At 27.5% G+C, this 18,465-nt stretch overlaps 4 protein-coding genes across 4 annotated transcripts; 3 read left to right on the top strand and 1 right to left on the bottom strand.

The window, feature by feature from the left end:
- Positions 1–1,844: 1,844 nt before the first annotated feature.
- Positions 1,845–3,631, bottom strand: LOC112682108 (NADH dehydrogenase [ubiquinone] flavoprotein 1, mitochondrial). The gene is made up of 2 exons (XM_025552601.1): positions 3,521–3,631; positions 1,845–3,446 (listed from the first exon to the last, which is right to left on the bottom strand). The coding sequence occupies exon 2, from the start codon at positions 3,423–3,425 to the stop codon at positions 1,980–1,982; it is 1,446 nt and encodes a 481-aa protein (XP_025408386.1). The 5' UTR covers positions 3,426–3,446; positions 3,521–3,631; the 3' UTR covers positions 1,845–1,979.
- Positions 3,632–3,955: 324 nt separating this feature from the next.
- LOC112681986 (major facilitator superfamily domain-containing protein 9-like) lies at positions 3,956–6,358 on the top strand. The gene is made up of 3 exons (XM_025552389.1): positions 3,956–3,995; positions 4,140–4,304; positions 5,065–6,358. Exon 3 carries the CDS (start codon positions 5,082–5,084, stop codon positions 6,246–6,248), a length of 1,167 nt encoding a protein of 388 aa, XP_025408174.1. The 5' UTR covers positions 3,956–3,995; positions 4,140–4,304; positions 5,065–5,081; the 3' UTR covers positions 6,249–6,358.
- A 2,502-nt stretch (positions 6,359–8,860) lies between these two features.
- On the top strand, positions 8,861–11,076 carry LOC112682054 (leucine-rich repeat extensin-like protein 5). The gene is made up of 3 exons (XM_025552516.1): positions 8,861–8,969; positions 9,308–9,722; positions 9,974–11,076. The coding sequence occupies exons 2-3, from the start codon at positions 9,633–9,635 to the stop codon at positions 10,934–10,936; spliced, it is 1,053 nt and encodes a 350-aa protein (XP_025408301.1). The 5' UTR covers positions 8,861–8,969; positions 9,308–9,632; the 3' UTR covers positions 10,937–11,076.
- A 2,428-nt stretch (positions 11,077–13,504) lies between these two features.
- LOC112682091 lies at positions 13,505–17,010 on the top strand. The gene is made up of 4 exons (XM_025552567.1): positions 13,505–13,700; positions 13,802–13,874; positions 14,415–14,677; positions 14,753–17,010. Exons 2-4 carry the CDS (start codon positions 13,843–13,845, stop codon positions 16,564–16,566), a joined length of 2,109 nt encoding a protein of 702 aa, XP_025408352.1. The 5' UTR covers positions 13,505–13,700; positions 13,802–13,842; the 3' UTR covers positions 16,567–17,010.
- The last annotated feature ends 1,455 nt before the right edge of the window (positions 17,011–18,465 follow it).

Raw genomic sequence — 18,465 nt, forward strand, 5'->3', positions numbered from 1 at the left:
TGTTGAAAAATTATATTTTGTGAAATAAATTATAGAAAAATAAAATAAGTACTTTTAATATATCTGAGTTGGTTACATAATAAATTTGAATAATATAAAATGACACAAAAAATAGTAAGTAATTATTGTTATTAGAAACCAAACTAAAAATTATTTTGTATTATTTTTGATTAGTAAATTTAAATTACTCCTATACTATATGTTACTTTTTAAAGAAAAATTAAAAATTATTTTTATTTTTAAACTATGTGACTATTTCTAATTCAATTTTCAAATATATTAATTTACATAGTACCTATTCAAATAACTGTACCTTCAGATTATTTTTCGATACCATTTTAACAAAACTTTAGAATCTTTAATAAATTGACTAAATATCCTTAATGAAAATGTATATTTTGGCAATAACCAAAGCAACTTGATCAAATATTTTTGAGACTTACAAAGGTGGATATTAGCTAATTAAAAATAAAATTTGTTTAGAAACTATAAACTTAAAACCTTATATTTTTACCTTATTAATTTCACTACCTTTAATAATTTTTGTTATTATATCAAGTTATTCTAGTAGAATTAAAAAAAATTTAACCAAATTAAAATGGAAATATTTGTTTTGAAATCATCCTTTTACACTTAAGATTGAAGAAACTTTATTTATACATTTATTCATGCACCATTCTGAAAGAGAAGAGCTAAAAATAAATTGCAAAATGTTTTCCTAGTTACCTCTATTATATTAAACAATTACCATTAAAGGTGTGCACTCAGTCGATTTGTCACTCTAAAAATGTTTCATCCTATTAAGAACAAATAAAGTAAGTACATTTTGATAAACTTCTACCATAAATATATAGGCAATTGTGAAAGTAGTAGTTTTGTCAAAAAATAACTAACAATGTAACACTACAAATCCGGTTTACAAAAAATGCATTAAAAAACTGTTCAATTTATGAACTGATACTGCCTACTTATTATTGAAAAATCAAAAAAAAAAAACATCAACCACAATATCTAAACCAGAAAGAAGAGATGAGAGTAAGAGAATATAAGTAATTATTACAATTTATTTTTATTGCTATTATTATTAAAAATAACTTATTGAAAACTGTAGTATTTTTGTTAAATTTAAATTTTGACCATATTGATCAACATAACCATAACTATATGAGGATTAATTATAAAGATAAAGGCTGTGATTGAACTAAAATCTGAGTGCTCCATATTCCTAGATATCCTCCCTAGTAATAGTCTTTGCCACTCCTCCTAAGGAGCTACATATGTTTATGATTAACATTAATGATGTTTTGACAACATCGATGGTGTATTTTTACAAACATAAATATATTTGTTTTGGTATTTTTAAATTATAAAGGGTTATGAACCAACAATTAAATTAAAATTTCCCCAACAGATCAATTACCTAAATGTATACACAAATATTTTTAATAACAGATTTTCAAAATTGTCAAATTTATGAAGTGTAACACAATTTAAAAATAAGATGTGATACATGTTAATTATAAATCAATACTGTAATACAGTACACAAAATTAAATGCAAAATTTGCACTAAATTCATATCATACAAATAAATTCCATAAAATATACATTGAAATATTTTTATTATACTAAATAAAAATTAGATTAGACATATAAGAGTAGACTTAAGAACTCTAAACTGATTTTCAATTTAAGTTGGATATATAATACAAATATAAAATTAAATATCTATAGAAAAAAAATCTATTTTATAGTCATACTTTGTATTGGTAGCAAATTAGTTTAACTTCTTTAAAAGATAAAAAAAAAATTTTAATGACAAATTATACACAATAGACATTAATATAAATAATATAGTAGTTTTTTTAATTTCTGTTTTATTTGATTAAATATTTTTATAAGTTTATAACTAATCAACTTGTTAAAATAATCACATTAAACAATGTTTTACTGATTGATAAATACTATTAAAAAAAATTATTAGTTTGCCAATGCCTGTTTTTCATTCTGCTCATGGTATTTTTTCATTCTTCTTTCAAGTTCTGGTCTAAAATGTCGAATCAATCCTTGTACTGGCCATGCAGCACCATCTCCAAGAGCACAAATCGTGTGACCTTCAATTTGCTTACTAATCTCCCACAACATATCAATTTCTGAAGATTGAGCTTGACCATCAACAAATCTGTACATTATTTTATTCATCCAATTAATGCCTTCACGACAAGGTGTACATTGACCACATGATTCGTGCTTATAAAACATAATTAAACGAGCAATAGCTTTTACAATATCAGTTTGCTTGTTCATTACAATCACAGCTGCTGTTCCCAAACTTGTTTGAGCTGCTACTAAGCCGTCAAAGTCCATTATAGCTGTCTCACAAACATGCTTTGGTATAAGTGGAGTAGAGGAACCTCCAGGAATCACAGCTAATAAATTATCCCAACCACCTGTTACACCACCAGCATGACGTTCAATCAATTCTTTTAATGGAATTGACATCTCTTCCTCAACAGTACAGGGATTATTCACGTGGCCAGATATGTTGAAAAGCTTTGTTCCGGAATTCCTAGGCCTTCCCAGACCTAAAAACCACGCTCCACCACGACGACAAATGGTAGGAGCAACAGCTACAGTTTCAACATTTGATACAGTTGTAGGACAGCCAAAAACACCAACATCAGCTGGAAAAGGAGGCTTCAACCTTGGTTTGCCTTGTTTGCCTTCAAGAGACTCAATCAAGGCTGTTTCTTCACCACAAATGTAAGCACCAGCTCCTCTATGAACAAATACATCAAAGTCGTAGCCAGAATTGCATGCATTTTTTCCTATGAGACCTGCTTGATATGCTTCACAAATTGCTTGTTGCAAATTTGAAGCTTCATTATAAAACTCGCCACGGATATAAATGTAAGCAGCACAAGCTCCCATTGCTCGACCAGCGACCAAACAACCTTCAATTAACTTATGGGGATCATGTCTCATAATTTCACGATCTTTACAAGTACCTGGTTCTCCTTCATCAGCATTAACAACCAAGTATTTTGGGCGACCATCAGAAGGCTTATTCATAAAACTCCATTTCATTCCAGTTGGGAAACCAGCCCCACCACGTCCTCTCAAACCAGAAGTTTTAACTTCATTTATAATGTAATCAGTACCTTTTATCAAAATTTCTTTGGTCTTATACCAATCACCACGTTTCAGAGCACCCTTCAGTTGCCAATCATGACGTCCATACAGATTTGTGAAAATTCTGTCTGAATCGGATAGGTTACCATAGGATGATTTCAATTCAGGTGTAGTAGCTGATGCTGTACTATTTTGACGTAAATGCAAAATGTTTTTAAACGACAAACTAGATAATCCAAAAGCTGCATGACCTTTAGGCACCAAGTTTGACCTCACCAATGCCGAACTCTTCATAATGTTTTATACGATATTCAACTGTAAAATGTAAATGATATTAATAAAAAATTTTAAAATCAAAAAAAAACTGAATTATATACAAATTCACAAACCTTATATGTCGGTCAAATATACAATTCTCATTTACAAAAATAGTAAATTATTTATACAATCATAGTTGCTTCAAGTTGTGAAAGTTTGATAATATGATTATGTTATCATTGTGTGATTACGGTTGCAGTACACCGAGTAAACTAAACCTCGGTTAATGAATAATTATTGTTATCATTTGGATAAATAATATCTTTATCATTTGTTATAAATTTGTAAAAAAAAAAAAACTCAAAATTGATGTACGTACCCATGAACATGTAAAATGTAATATAATTATACAATTAAATCATTATTCATTGATACTCCTTGTGAATAATCATTCGAATTACAATATTTTAATTCCAATAGTTTTAATTTATGATAACCGAGCATACATCTATTTTAGAAAATTATTTATAATCATCATTACATTAATAAGTTCTATAATAAATTTTTGTGAAAAAAAATGTTTGATACTATAATATATCATCAATGGTAATTATAATCATAACCGTTGACCTTGTGGCTTATGTAATTTGTAATTTTATTCTATTTATTGTGTATTGTGTTATTTATTTTTCTATATACTTATTTCAATTGCCTACATTCAATTTTTTAATACTTAATAATTTTTTACAGGTTGAGAATTGATAATGGTTGAAGTACCATTCGTATCTCAAATAGCCATAATGATTACCTTATAACGGTAAAATTCAAGTATTTTTTACTAATATAAAGTTTTTAAAGTTATAAAGTATTCTCTTCATATATTTTTTGATGAGCTAGTTGAAATAAATGTCATAGGTAAGCCTATTTATTCAATATTTATTCAAAATTATAAAATCAAATTTATATTAAGTATAATACAATATATTTCTATCATAAATTACTGAAATAATAAATGTTCAATATTCATGGATACTTCTATAAATAAAAAGTAATGATAATCATAAAACAACTTAATTTGATGAATTGATCAATACATTTAAAAAACTATTTAGTTAAAAGACTAATTTCAACTTATAAAATAATTATTATATGTACAAAATTGTTTACAATTAATAAGTTAAAATTACATTAAATGTCTTCAATTAATTTAGTCAAGATGGATATAGTTTGAAAATTACAGAACTCTAATTGAAGTGTTAGTAACTCATTTCATATAGTTTTATGATATTTTTGCCTTATTCTACGTACTATATTTTATTAGCAAATTGCAAGTAATACTGCTCAAAATATAACTGTTTAATTTCTGAAACCTGATATATATCCTACAAGCAATGATCAAAACAATTGTTTTATAATATATAAAGTTAATAAAAGCAAATCATAATAAATTATTAAGGTTTTTTTTTTAAAAAAATATACAAAATTTTTCATCTAACTGTCTTTATACATAAATTATTAATCTATTTAATTTTATTATGTTTTTGGAATTCATAGTTAAAAAGAATGTATTATAGTTTTTTAAAGAAAAATAGTATTTTGTATATATCTAATGTATTCATATGAAATATTAACAAAAATGATTTAACCATTGGATTTTTATTTTTATTTTTTTCAGAAATCCACAATTCAATCATGTTCAAATATTCTTATATTTATGTTATTGTATTTCTGGACTTGATTAGCATTAGCCTTATCATACCTGTATGGGGGACACACTTACGTAATTTAGGCGCTAGTCATTTTCATATAGCCTTATTAGGGTCTACTTATTCATTCCTACAATTTTTATCGGGTACACCAGTCGGAGCACTCAGTGATCGTTATGGTCGAAAGATTGTTCTCTTTGTTACAATATGTATTTGTGCTGTAGCTTATTTCCTTCTAGGTTGCGTAGAATCATTTATCTTAATTGTATTAATACGTATTATTCAAGGATGTTTAAAACATTCACAACTTTTATGCAAGACATTAGTCAATGATCAAGTACCACCTGACCAGCAGACTGCAGTTTATGGCCGAATGAATGGATTTTCTTCGCTCTCTTTTGTTATTGGCCCCATAATTGGTGGTCATCTTATGGAAAAAAGTGAAGGATTTTATAGCCTAACCTGTTATACTTCTGTAATATTTCTAATTAATGCTTTAGTTGTTTGGACTACAGTCCCTAACATAACTATAAAAAAAGAAAGAAAAAGCGCTTCGCCATTTAATGATTTAATGGAAGTCAATTGGAAGGAATGTTGGCCTGCTTTTTCTTTAAAAATGTTAGGGGCTGCAGCATTGTTTGCATATTTTAGTTCAGTTGGGCTTGCAATGAATGAAAAGTTTAATTTATCTCCATCGGAAGCTGGTTATACTGGTGCTTTACAAGGGCTTACTGGTGGAATAACTGGATTTACTGCTGGAAAAATAGAAAATATATTTCCAACTAAAAATCCATTTACCAAATGTTTCTATTCCTTCATATTATTGGGCTCGGGTTTTATTGGTTTAACCTTAGCTCCAAATATAATAATATTTATGGCAGCTATGATTCCGATCAGTGCTTCAAGTACACTTATAAGAGGATTCAACAATGAAATAATGTATGAACAATCGTCATCTGATCACAAAGGACTTATAGCTGGTGCTGGAGCTAGTGCAACTGCAATATCAAGATTTGTAGCTCCTATATTGTGTGGATTTATCATGGATAAGTTTGGAAATAATTCTGGTTTTCTGTTATCTGCTTTATTTTCATTTACTGGAGCATTGTTGTCCATATGTTTAGCTAAAAGATCAAAATTCCATGTTGAATAAATTAAAAGGTTTTCATTAATACCTTCTAATTATACCAAATTATTTACTATTTTCAGCTTATAGTTGAAAAATATTAAATAAAAACAAAGTACTGGGTTTCAAATAAAAAGATGCTATTATTGTAATAATGTTAGTTAATATTAATTATAATCTCAAATTTTATTGTTAATTAAAACTAAATTATACTGTATATTGTGAATTTTAAATTGAGTATATTATATTTTTAGTATATGTTTATTCTTTATCTGATAGCTATAGTAAACAAAATTATACTAAAAAAAAAGTATATAAATAAAATTATAATATACCTATATTTGTTGTGTAAATTTTACAAAAAATATGTTATTTCATTTTATAGCTGTAACTTAATTTCAGTTACCAAATATTTTTAATAATTTAATTATTTTTAAACTAATTATGTTAAGTTACTTCATGAATATCAATCTTTACATTTTTCAAGTGTACTAATGTTTGTCAATAAATATTAATTATAATATTATAATTATTTATATTATATTGTTTCATGTGATAATACTTATATAATTATTTATATTTCTATAAAATTATTATATAATAAAATAATTTTACAAATTTGAAATACCATTTATTTTGTTCATCATTAATATGAGTAGGTAACATATTAAGTAATTCTTAACATTAAGATAATTATTATAATGCCAAATATTTTAATCCATTTCCAAGGAAAATTTTGACAATCTGCCCTATATACCAAATTGAGTTAATGGACAATATTTTAAAAAAGTTACTGTATCACAAAATATCCTTATACAGTGGCGTTGCCCTATGCTTAGGTTAGGCCGCGGTCTTACCACATTTTTAAAATAAGGCCGAGGATCAGAGGGGTGACCTATGATTTGCACTCTGCAATATTCTGACCGCGAGGAATATCGGATCGGTACGTGTATAAACGGAATGGAAACATTCAAATTTTAATCATCTAAATTAAAACATAATAAAATATTTTTCGTAACGGTACGGTGTCTGTCGATACGTGTCTGATTAGTATAAACATGCTTAATACTTATAATTTGAGATCACAAATTATTTTTCTATGCAAAGTAAAAATGTAGGCTTGAGGTCGTTGTATTTTTATTTGGCTTAGGTACAATTTTAGAAGTTTGGCGCCACTGCCCTTATACATATAAATATATATTTTTAAACATGGTATTGTTTTTGTAACCAATGAGATTAGTAATAATAAAGTAGAATGGTCATTTTTATCAATGATTTCCTTGAAAAAATAAATACTGTTTAGTGAAAAATTAAATTCAATGGTCGCTTGAGATTAGAGATTGGTGAACGGTATTGCTGTACTAATCTTTTCAAATTGAAACCATTATACAATTTTTATTAATTAAACATTTATAAGCAAGGCTCAGAACTTTATACGATAAAAAATACTAAAATATGCGTTAAAAAGCATCAAAATATGCAGTAAAAAATTGCTTAAAAAATAATAAACTGACTACTGACTAGTGTACACGGTACAACGAAGTCGCTTGCATGCAGATGTATGCAGTATTATAACGAACAGAAATAATATTGTGTATAAGCTAATAACCTAATGGATAAACATAATTTTTTACAAATTGCCTATGGTTATACAATTAATTTATGTCATGTTACAAAATATTAATACAATGGTAAATTTGTATAAAAATAAATACGGGCCGGAGGTGGTCACTAATACGAGTTCTCATTACTATAAAGATTATAATATTATTGTTAAGTACATTAGGATCCAGAGCAATACAAATAATAGCCGTTGAAGAATTAATTTATTTTGTCAAACGATATAAAACTTAGAACTTTGGTTGTCATATATCTAATATTTTATTATTAAATATACATTTTTTTAAGAAATTTTGTTAAATCCATAAAATATGCAAAATTATGTAACAAAAATTTTTATATCTGAAATATACATACTATGAATCGAATTTGTATCGAATCAGAATTTCAATATGCACTTTCTAGACAAATATGCAAATGCTTAAAGTTTCGAACCTTGTTTATAAATATAAGGGACGGATCAGTTTATATTTCAAAAAATGGTTGATATAGTATTAGAACCAAATTTCTTAATAAAGTAGGGTAAACTTTTATTAAATTTGTGTCTATACCTAACTGATATTTATTTTCAATATTATTAATATAATATTAACATTCAATCGGTATAGAATCTCAAATAATAGTTATTTTGATTTCTATAAAATAATACATTTAAAAATATTCCTGTCTGTACTTAATTCAAATTTACAATGTCGATTGGTTATAAATATAACATATAGACCTAAGCCATAAATATAACAATTTAAATTAATAATATAGTTAGATATAATACTTCTAAGTTAAAACCTACATTTTACTAAGCATAGGTAATGCTGGAATCCAAGTGTGCTTACAAACATGACAAACAATTTTTGAAGAAACCTTACGTGTTCTTTGCACCTACCAACTGTTTCAACATCAAAACGAATTGAAAACAATAAACATCATTATATTGATAACTTATAGTTTTGTTTTTAATGTCTAAATTCCTGCACATTATACAGCTGCATCATGTATAGTAAGCATTTCACATTATTTAATATTATTGTCCACCGAGTTAAAATAATATAAATTTGACCTTGTCAGTTGCTTGCACACATGTATTAATTATATATGTTTATATACATGTAGATGATTCTACCTAAGTAGGTATGTCTACTTATCTAATTTTCAAAGTGTAAATTATTGACAAAAAAATAAACATTCACTTATACTTAATATTTTGTTCTTCGGTTGTACGTGACTAGTAATAATCTTATTATGGTTAATAAAAAAAAAAATGGAAAGGAAAAATTATAACCAATATTTTTATGATATTGGTATGGGAAAAAAAACGTCATTGAATATTTAGAATAAAAATTGTATAATACGTAAATATTTTAGTACGTAGAATGATTAGGAGATATGTTTTCTATGTAAAAATAGTAGATATGGTGTAAACTTTGTATGTTATAATAATCGATTTATTTAAAAAATGATTTTCTCAGAAATGTTACAATTTAAGGCGTGCAGTAGCTTTCATGGTGTCAAATGTCTGCGGAAAATACAAATAAGACTGCGATAATAGATGATAGATGAAGTAGGTGTCTGGCAACCATTCAACTGAAGGCATATTAATGCAATAATAACATCAAGATTGTCTAAAGACGTTTGTTATCTTATTTGCAAGTATGCGCGTTTTTAGTAAATATAAGACCGATAACGTTGAACGATTTATCGACCTCATGATAAGTTAATAAACAATGTCGTCCCAACAAGTGGGTTCTGGGTATATAAATCATCGGACTCTTCGAAATAACCGACTAAAAGTGAATGCATTGCACTAGATACATTTACTCCTCAAAGGAAAAAATGACGAATATGAAAATTGTTTTTATATTATTGGTGACAGTTCTAAATTCGGTATGTATATATATATACTCTTAATTACCTTATAAAATTTAAACACCTGTGAAAATTAAAGTAGGTATTAATTTTTTATCTTTAAACATGTCATACATTATATACTTTGTATAGTTATTTTATTATTTCGGTGTTCACTTTTTGTTAATATTTTCACGATAACATTTTATTATAATCTTGAGTATTGAAGCATTTTAGGTTGATATTTGAAATCGAAAACTAACCGTATGTGTGGTTTTTATATTTTTCAGATTAATAGTTTACCAACATTGGGCATTTATAATGATTTACCTCAATCGGGCCTTACTAAAGAAGTAATTAACATTTTAAAGAACTTGGGTCTTAATCCACCTTTGTCGAATTCTTCTCCTTTTTCAAAAACTAATCCCTCGTCCAATACTCCACCGGCATCGCCTTCTACCTTACTCCCGTTTACGAATTATAATCCACCCCCGCAGTTACCACCGTTAAGTCCCAATCCCACGGACTCAAATAGTGATTATTTGGTTACCCCATCTATTTCGACTCCAGATTCTGAATCAGCGCCTTTACCCTCAACGGCCTCAAATCAACAGTCCAATCTCGACCTATTATTAAATTTTAACAGGAACGCCCAAAATTCATTAGTATCGGGTTTGTCTCAAAAAACTGTTCCGAATTCATATTCAAATCCAACTGAGCTGCTACAATCTTTTCTGCGTCCTCCAATCATTGATACGTTGCCTACGAAAACCAATCCAGCCATAGCTTCTCCTTTAGATCCAAGTTCTGCACCATCACCAAACCTTCCACAGTCTCTAAGCCCGAGTTCAAAACTGGTATCATTGGAACCAATGACTTTATCGTCTAAAATGAATGAAGAAATACTAAAACTATTATCAGGTTCTCCACCGACGCCTCAACAAGAACCTATTAAAACCTCTAACCCTGATAGTATACCTAATCCAGATTCACCTTCAATTATTCCTCCGAGTTCAATCGATTTACCTAGTACTTCTACAGATTCACTACCGCCACCACCACCAACACCGCTGCCACCGCCACCACCACCAACACCACCTTCAACACCACCAACACCTGATGCATTAATCGCAAATCAGCTGTTAAATATCTTAGTCACTTCACCAAATGTGATGAAAGAAATGACCAGCATCCTTCAAAATGTTTCTGCTCAGAACTCAAATTCAAAACCTTCGCTGACTGACGCTAATTAACAACCACCAGCGGATAAATATTCTCTAAACTAATCATCAGTTTTACTTTGCAATTAACAATAACGCCAATGGATCTTAATATTTTAAATATTTAAAATACTGTATAATAAGCTATAATAATACATTTCTTTATTTTTATATTCACCTTAGACTGTATTTTATTTAATATATTATAATTGCAATATTAAATTGAAATACACATATATTATGTAATTTGTACCTTTTATTATTTATTGTAATTATAAGAAATGTTCAAGTAATTCTTAAAATTTCCCCTTAAGGTGGTTCTAATCCGTCATAAATATATGAATAAAAGATAAATATGCCTGACAAAATTGTGGATCTTTAGCTGGGCCGAATTTAATTCTGTAAAAGTTCAATAATTCTATATTATCTCTTTTAGAACGGTCGGAGCATTTTTCAAAAATTTCAACTTTTTATGACATTTACATACAACGCAATTTATCCTTTTTTTCAACATTTTCAATAATTAATATAATTTGTTAACAAATATACTTTATAATATATTATATCTTTATAGAGGTGTGTAGTTCATGAGTGAGTCGACTAGAAGAGCCGACTCTTTTTAGTGAATTGAATGAAATAAATCAGTGTATCGCAAATCAACGACTCAGCAATTCACTACCAACATAGCAAATCACTAAATCAGTGACTTGGTAATTCAATATAAACACTGAAATGACACAACTGAACTATAAGCCTGTAAATGAGTTGAATCAGTCAAGTCTAGGGTTGCCATACATCCCGGAAAACCGGGATTGTCACCAGTTTTGGACTTCGCGTCCCGGTGTCTCAAAAAATGTTTTCGGGACGTCCATATGTCCCGGCTTAGACGTTTAGAGAAAATGTAGTATTGTTTAATTTCTAATTTCGACCATTTTATCTCAAAGTACATTTTTAATCGTAAACGATTAACAATATATAATAATTTACACATATGATATAAAATATATTTTATTTTATACATTTTTTTTAAATATTATATTGCCGTGCATTAATGGTCCTCTTCAGTGGTGTATACATAATTTTTGTATGGGGGATGATTTGCATACAAATCATTATTTTTATTTTATCATTATTTTTTTTTTTTTACGTTTCTAACACCTTCACTCTAAAAACATTATTTTATAACAATTAAAAATAAGCCTAGGGAGGATCTGACCTTCACATCCCACCTTGTATACGCCACTAGTCCTATCAATATATTAAAAGTTATATAAAAAGTACCAATAGTACTCAATATTGTGTTTGTGTTGTGCCGGTTTCGCCTTATAAATTTATAGTAACCCTAGTCAAGTCACCAATTCCAAATTTGAAATCATCGTCTTATCAATAAGTTCAGTGTAATACTGTCGCACGGTTAATACTCCAATAGATGGGTAGGTATATTATACCTTTAGTGATTACATTTCTTAGAATATTATTTTATAAGTGTATATTTTATCATTATACATGAATACCAAACATTATAATGATTTGTAATTATAACTCATTTACCCTGTCACATTATAAGCTTATATATTATATATTTATATTCTTCTTTGAGTGCCTATCCGATTCTGAATGTTGGCGACCTTTCCAGCAATGCTCTCTCTTTGGTTTATCGTTGCTTACAAATATAAATTAAATAATATTATATGTAGGGCCGTCTTAGGGTATGCAGGGGCTCATGAAGCTTAGCTGATCTTCTAATAAGAAAAAAAAATTGAAACAATGGGATAAGAAATGAGATACTTAATGTAATTGCACACAATTAAGCATTCATTATTTATTTAACTCTTTAAAATATAAGCTTTAATATAAGTTTTAATATAAGCTGTCGTATTAATACGTTACAGCTTAAATTTAAAGTTATAATTTCTATTATTTGGGGCCCCCAGCAAGATGGGAGCCTTGGCAAGGTCGTCCCGAAGATGAAAATCAAGGGGGGTGAATAACATAAAATATGCCGACTATAATTTTTTTACTCAATGTATGGAGTATAATAAACTATATGCAGTCGTATTTTTACTTTTTAACATGTACATATGTGTCAGTGTCGCACGTTCTTAAAATTAACATTTTAATTATATATATAGATATAATAATATTTTATATTGTATAATAAGTAGTTATATAAATTGTATTCGTGTATACACTATATTATGAAATATGTATGATAATATTTGTTTTCCGTAAGTAAAATTAGGTCCTTCTAGGCTATAATGAAACAAGTCCGACTGCTGACTGTTGTTTTCGTTGAGGGAGGGGGGTGAGACACCTCCTTCCCCAAGACCCCCCTTCGGTTAGTCAGCTGAAAAATATGTTATTTTAAAATGTAATAGATTTGATTCGATTCATTAAGATTTAGGTTCAAACCGTGACTTGATTAAGATATGATTTGACTTATCAATTGTAAGTTGATGAATTGACTCATTTAAGTGAATTTAATTGATTCACTTAAGTGAGTCATAATTTCCATCTTCATATGTTTATGGTCGTTTTTTTGGTCGGAACGCGCAGTTGTTATCACATAGATACGCGCTAGTGCAAATATAGATAATAACAGTATTATCTTTATGCACTCTAGTCAATATTCTGTAGTTCTTTGATAAAGCCAATAACAAAAATGTTTTTTGTTTACTACTTTGTTTACTTGTTTCTACCCTTAAAAACAAAATTTAATACTTAGGTTTATTTAGATTTCTGTATTCTCTGTACATTGTTGAGTGCCATCAATACAACAGTTCTGACGAGTAACAACGTACTCTATAATAATTTGAAAGATTTAAAATTAAATCTCAATCCTTTAGTTAAATATCATGTTTTTATTTATTAGGATTAATAATTTTGTTTTAAATTAAGGTGTTGAGAAACTGATTTCATAGTTCCTAATTATTGTCAATATGCTGAACATCGATTATGAAAATATTCAAAAGTAAGTCATAAGAAAATCAAGCCATTAGTTTTATCAATTGTAGCTTTTACAGGGCTCAATAATGAATTCTTATTTTATTTATCTTACAAAATGTCAAAGTAATGACTGTTTATCTTATGGTTGATTAGTAGTGTCAGTTCATAACATATTTTACTGTAAGATATTTTACTTCTGTATTTTTTGCTTCATTCTAGTTCTATTTATAAGTTATTATATTTTGATATTGTATTACCTACCGTGCAAATTATTTCAAGGAAATTAAATAGGTTTGAAATACTTTGGTTTTTGAAAATAGTAATTTCAAAGATTGGTTGTAACCTATAAATGGATCAGTGCTCATTGTCAATTGTCAATACCTATTTAGTAATTGAGACATGTATTTACAAATAAATCTTATTAATAAGTAATGAAACATTTTGAAAATATGTACGAAGTGAGCTCTTTTTAAAAAAGTGGTCGAACATTAGATTTTAACCAACTATCCTATATAAATTCACATAATTATTTTAATGTTTTTAATTTTTAATTTTATGTTTTAAGGTATCCTACTGTAGAATGTGCTCTTTGTGGATTCATGTTTCGCAATAAAACAAGTTTGAAAAACCATTTTGACTCTATGCACAGTGGCAATAAAGGTTTACCAGGTTTTATCTCTAAAAGGCCTAGAAAATGTACTGATTTACAGTGCATGGAAAAAGGATGCCGATGCAAGTTTTACAATAAACAACTTTTTATTAGTCATTTAAAATTTGATCATCAAATTGATTTTGATATACGCTATTTGAATTTCATTTCTGAAGATGGTATTATATTTCAAATATAATTAACTTCTTCTATTTAGATTTAAGTTAATATATTTACAATTTATTTATTTTTAGAGTTTTTAACATGGAAAGAAGACTTTGAACAAAAAAATAACAGTCGTTATGTTCGTGTTACTGGTTGTAAAACACTTCATGATGGTAAAAAACTTTCTTATTATTATTGCAATCGGTCCACTTATTTTACTAGTAAATCCAAAGGAGTGAGAAAACGAAGTACTCCTATTAAAGTAAAAGGTTTATGTACAGCATCTATGAAAGAAGTCCAAAACACTGATGGATCTATTGAAATATTACTATGTGCTACACATTATGGTCATGACATATCGTCTGAACACATGAGGATGACGAAGCGTGAACGAGATGAAATTACTGAACTCATTCAACAAGGTGATCATCCAGATTTTGTTATCAATGCTGCCCGTGCCAAAGCATCAGATTCACTAGGACGTATGCACATGTTAAATAGAAAAGATATTAAAAATATTGAGCGTAAATTAGGAATAAGACATCCAGAATTTATCAAACAAAGAACAATTAATGATCTCAGTACAGATAGATGGATTCTAAAGCTACAGCGTACTCCTGATAATCCTATTATATTTTATAAACCAAATAATGTAGCTTATGAAAATTTTGAACCTAATGATCTTATGTTAATATTTATGACTCGAAATCAACAACATTGGATTAATAAATTTGGGACTGATGGAATATTTATGGTCACTGAAATGAGCATGGTTCGCGCCAGATTATACTTAACTGTTTTATATGTATGTGATGAATTCAATGTTATGTTGCCAGTATGTTTCATGATGTGCAATGACAGTAAAATATATCAATCTTTTTTTTTAAATGCAGTTTTTAATAAAATGGGCACTATTTATGCCAAAGCATTAATTACTGATGACAATTATGATTTATATGAAGATTGGTGTTCAATTATGTCACCTGTCAAACATGTAATCAACCAAAGATATATTGATAATCAGATAATAGAAAAGCTTCAGATTGAAATTGAAGATCAAGATTTACAACATAAAATTTATGACAAGATATGCTCATTTTTTAATGCACCTGAGAAATCTGTTAAAGAAGAAATTATAAACTACACAAATAATAATCTCAAAATGAATAATAAAACAAAATCATTTGGAATATTTTTTGATCATATGTTTGCTAGTAGAGCAGATATGTGGGCATTCTGTTATTTAAAAGAATCTCTTAATTTAAATGATATGATAGATATTAACACAGTATATAATCAGATGATTGTACTGTGTGAAAATAAAAAACATTTTACTCCTAATTTATCAAAAAATATGCATATTTTTTTCACAGCGCTTTTAGATATTCAAAAAATTAGAAAAACTAAAATTGAAGAAACCAATATTTCTATATCAAATAGTCATAAAAATGCTTTGTGTTATAACTCTACTCATATTTTCCCTGTAACAAGTGATATGTGGAGAATAAGATTAGAAGATGGTACAAGTAATAATTTTGTAACTGTTTCCCGGAAGTTTTGTAAAATTATTGATTGTTCAGTAAAATGTAGTGCGTGTTATGATATTTGTGCCCATATCTATGAATGTTCGTGTAGTAAAGGAGAAATAAATATATGTGAACATGTGCATATGTTGGGAATTTTTAACAAACGGATCCAAAACGATATAGATGATCAAATAAAAAAAGAAGATTTAGATGTTAAAGATTTAAAAGCAAATATTTTAATAAAATTAAAAAGAATTATTGGCAATATAAACTTTGTTAATGATGAAGAAACACTTAGAAGAATTAGTGTGTCATTGAGTAGAGTTGAAAATAGTGTGGCCAAAGTACAAAATGCACATGAATGTTATGATGATTAATTATTATTAAGAATTAAAATCTTTTTTATTTCTTTTTTTTTGTAAAACTTTAATTTAATATATGATTTTTTAATTATTGTATCATATTTGAACTAAAAATAACTTATTCAATACTCTGTTGTAAAAAGAATTTATTGGATTCTGACTTATTGAATAACGGTCATTGAAGCACAGACTCCTATTTTCTCATTTTACTGATCATTATTATGCAGTAGCAATGCTAAAGTTAATTTATGAACAAATCAACTGATCTTGATAATTTTTTTTGCATAGATTTAGGCTGTTTATTGTTTATTCCTATCAGAAAGAAAACTAGATGCCTCTTAGTTTATTTCCTTTTTGAGTGGAGTGTATACTTTGTACTTATAGACTGAGGATAGCTTTGTAAATACTATTTTAACTGTTATATTATTGTGTATATCTAGTCTGAATTTGTATGTATATTTATGGTTTATCTTAAAATATTAAAATTAATTTAATTTTTATTGAAAATTAACCATGCTATTGAATAATATTAACAATGTATTATAATAAAATGTTTTTTGAATTGAAAAAAAAAATTGATTTAATACACTGTGTAACAATGCATATTAAGTTAATTTTTAATTTTTGCAAACTGGAGCTTAGTTATTGATTCCCAAATGCTTCAGAATTTGATTGTACACATCATTACAATTTATTATAATTATATATAATATAATAATTATAATATTTATGATATTAATAATTTTTTAGATATAATTCAATTCAATGTTTTACTACCCTATATCCATATAGTTCAGGAGGTCAGTAATAGAAGTGGACCTGTAGAGGGATGGAAAAACTTAGATTGCCTACAATTTTTAAATTTCATGTTGTTCTATTTGATCCATTTTTAGAAAATATAAAATATATTTTCTTATAATAAATGTTATCCTTTTTATCAATTTATTAAATTGTATTGAGAAAATTGTGTTTTGAGTTCAAAGATAAATATACTTACAAGCTATTTATAATTTGTTTTCTGGACCTCAAACTGTTTAACTTGTAGTATTATAAATAGCCACAAAAATATTTAAATTCTTTAAAATTACTTATAACTTTTGTATAAAATGTGTAAGAGAAGTTAACGTTAACATTTATTCATAATTTATTTATCATAAAAAACTTCTATCTATTACATAAACATAAGTAAGGTAGAACATAACTTTACCTTTAATTACTTTTTTTGTGTAAGATTTATTTTATAAATATATCATTCTTTGTGTTGTTTGATTTGTTTTTTATTGACACAGTAATAATAAAAACATATTTACAGGGCCATATTTGAAATTTTGCTGTCCAAGGGCAACAGCATTTTTCCGCCCCTTTTTTTCTAAATTGTAAAATTGAAAACAAGTGTCTTCAACTACTCATTAAAAAGCCGCTCAATACACTCGCAATTCCTTTCCCCATTTCAGTATACTGTTACACAATATTTTTAATTAATATAAAATTCAAATTGATAACCGAGTTTTAATTACTTTTATTAATTTGTTTTTTAATGTTTTATTATTGAAAAATCGGTAATTTTGATAGATGAGTAAGTAGAGTTCAGTAAATAAAACTTGTTTATAAAGAATTTAATTTTCCCTTTATGTTCCTCGGGTAGACCAATTTATTGAAATGCCAAACAATGAAAAATTACTAAAAATATGGTCTACTGTGTTTGTTCATAATTCATCAAATTCACATCAGGTGACTCGCTAATCTTACCACTAAAATTTAGTGCAATAAGGCGGCATCTACCCATTCTGAATGTAGAGGTCGGCGTCACTGGTGCAGGTTCTTGCATATTTGATGGTAAGTTCGTCCAGATACACCAGAGACCTCAGTATTTCCACTTATCGTGCGTTTCCCGAACGACATTTCAATTGAAAT

This window comes from Sipha flava, unplaced genomic scaffold (genome assembly GCF_003268045.1).
Source record: "Sipha flava isolate LNK unplaced genomic scaffold, YSA_version1 1_pilon_pilon, whole genome shotgun sequence".
Classification (NCBI taxonomy): domain Eukaryota; kingdom Metazoa; phylum Arthropoda; class Insecta; order Hemiptera; family Aphididae; genus Sipha; species Sipha flava.

Coding starts and splice junctions, on each gene's coding strand:
- LOC112682108 (XM_025552601.1), bottom strand. CDS start 3,425: ATGAAGAGTTCGGCATTGGTGAGGTCAAACTTGGTGCCTAAAGGTCAT.
- LOC112682054 (XM_025552516.1), top strand. CDS start 9,633: ATGCATTGCACTAGATACATTTACTCCTCAAAGGAAAAAATGACGAAT. Junction 9,723..9,973: donor TGGTGACAGTTCTAAATTCG/GTATGTATATAT, acceptor TATATTTTTCAG/ATTAATAGTTTACCAACATT.
- LOC112681986 (XM_025552389.1), top strand. CDS start 5,082: ATGTTCAAATATTCTTATATTTATGTTATTGTATTTCTGGACTTGATT.
- LOC112682091 (XM_025552567.1), top strand. CDS start 13,843: ATGCTGAACATCGATTATGAAAATATTCAAAA. Junction 13,875..14,414: donor GATTATGAAAATATTCAAAA/GTAAGTCATAAG, acceptor TTATGTTTTAAG/GTATCCTACTGTAGAATGTG. Junction 14,678..14,752: donor GAATTTCATTTCTGAAGATG/GTATTATATTTC, acceptor ATTTATTTTTAG/AGTTTTTAACATGGAAAGAA.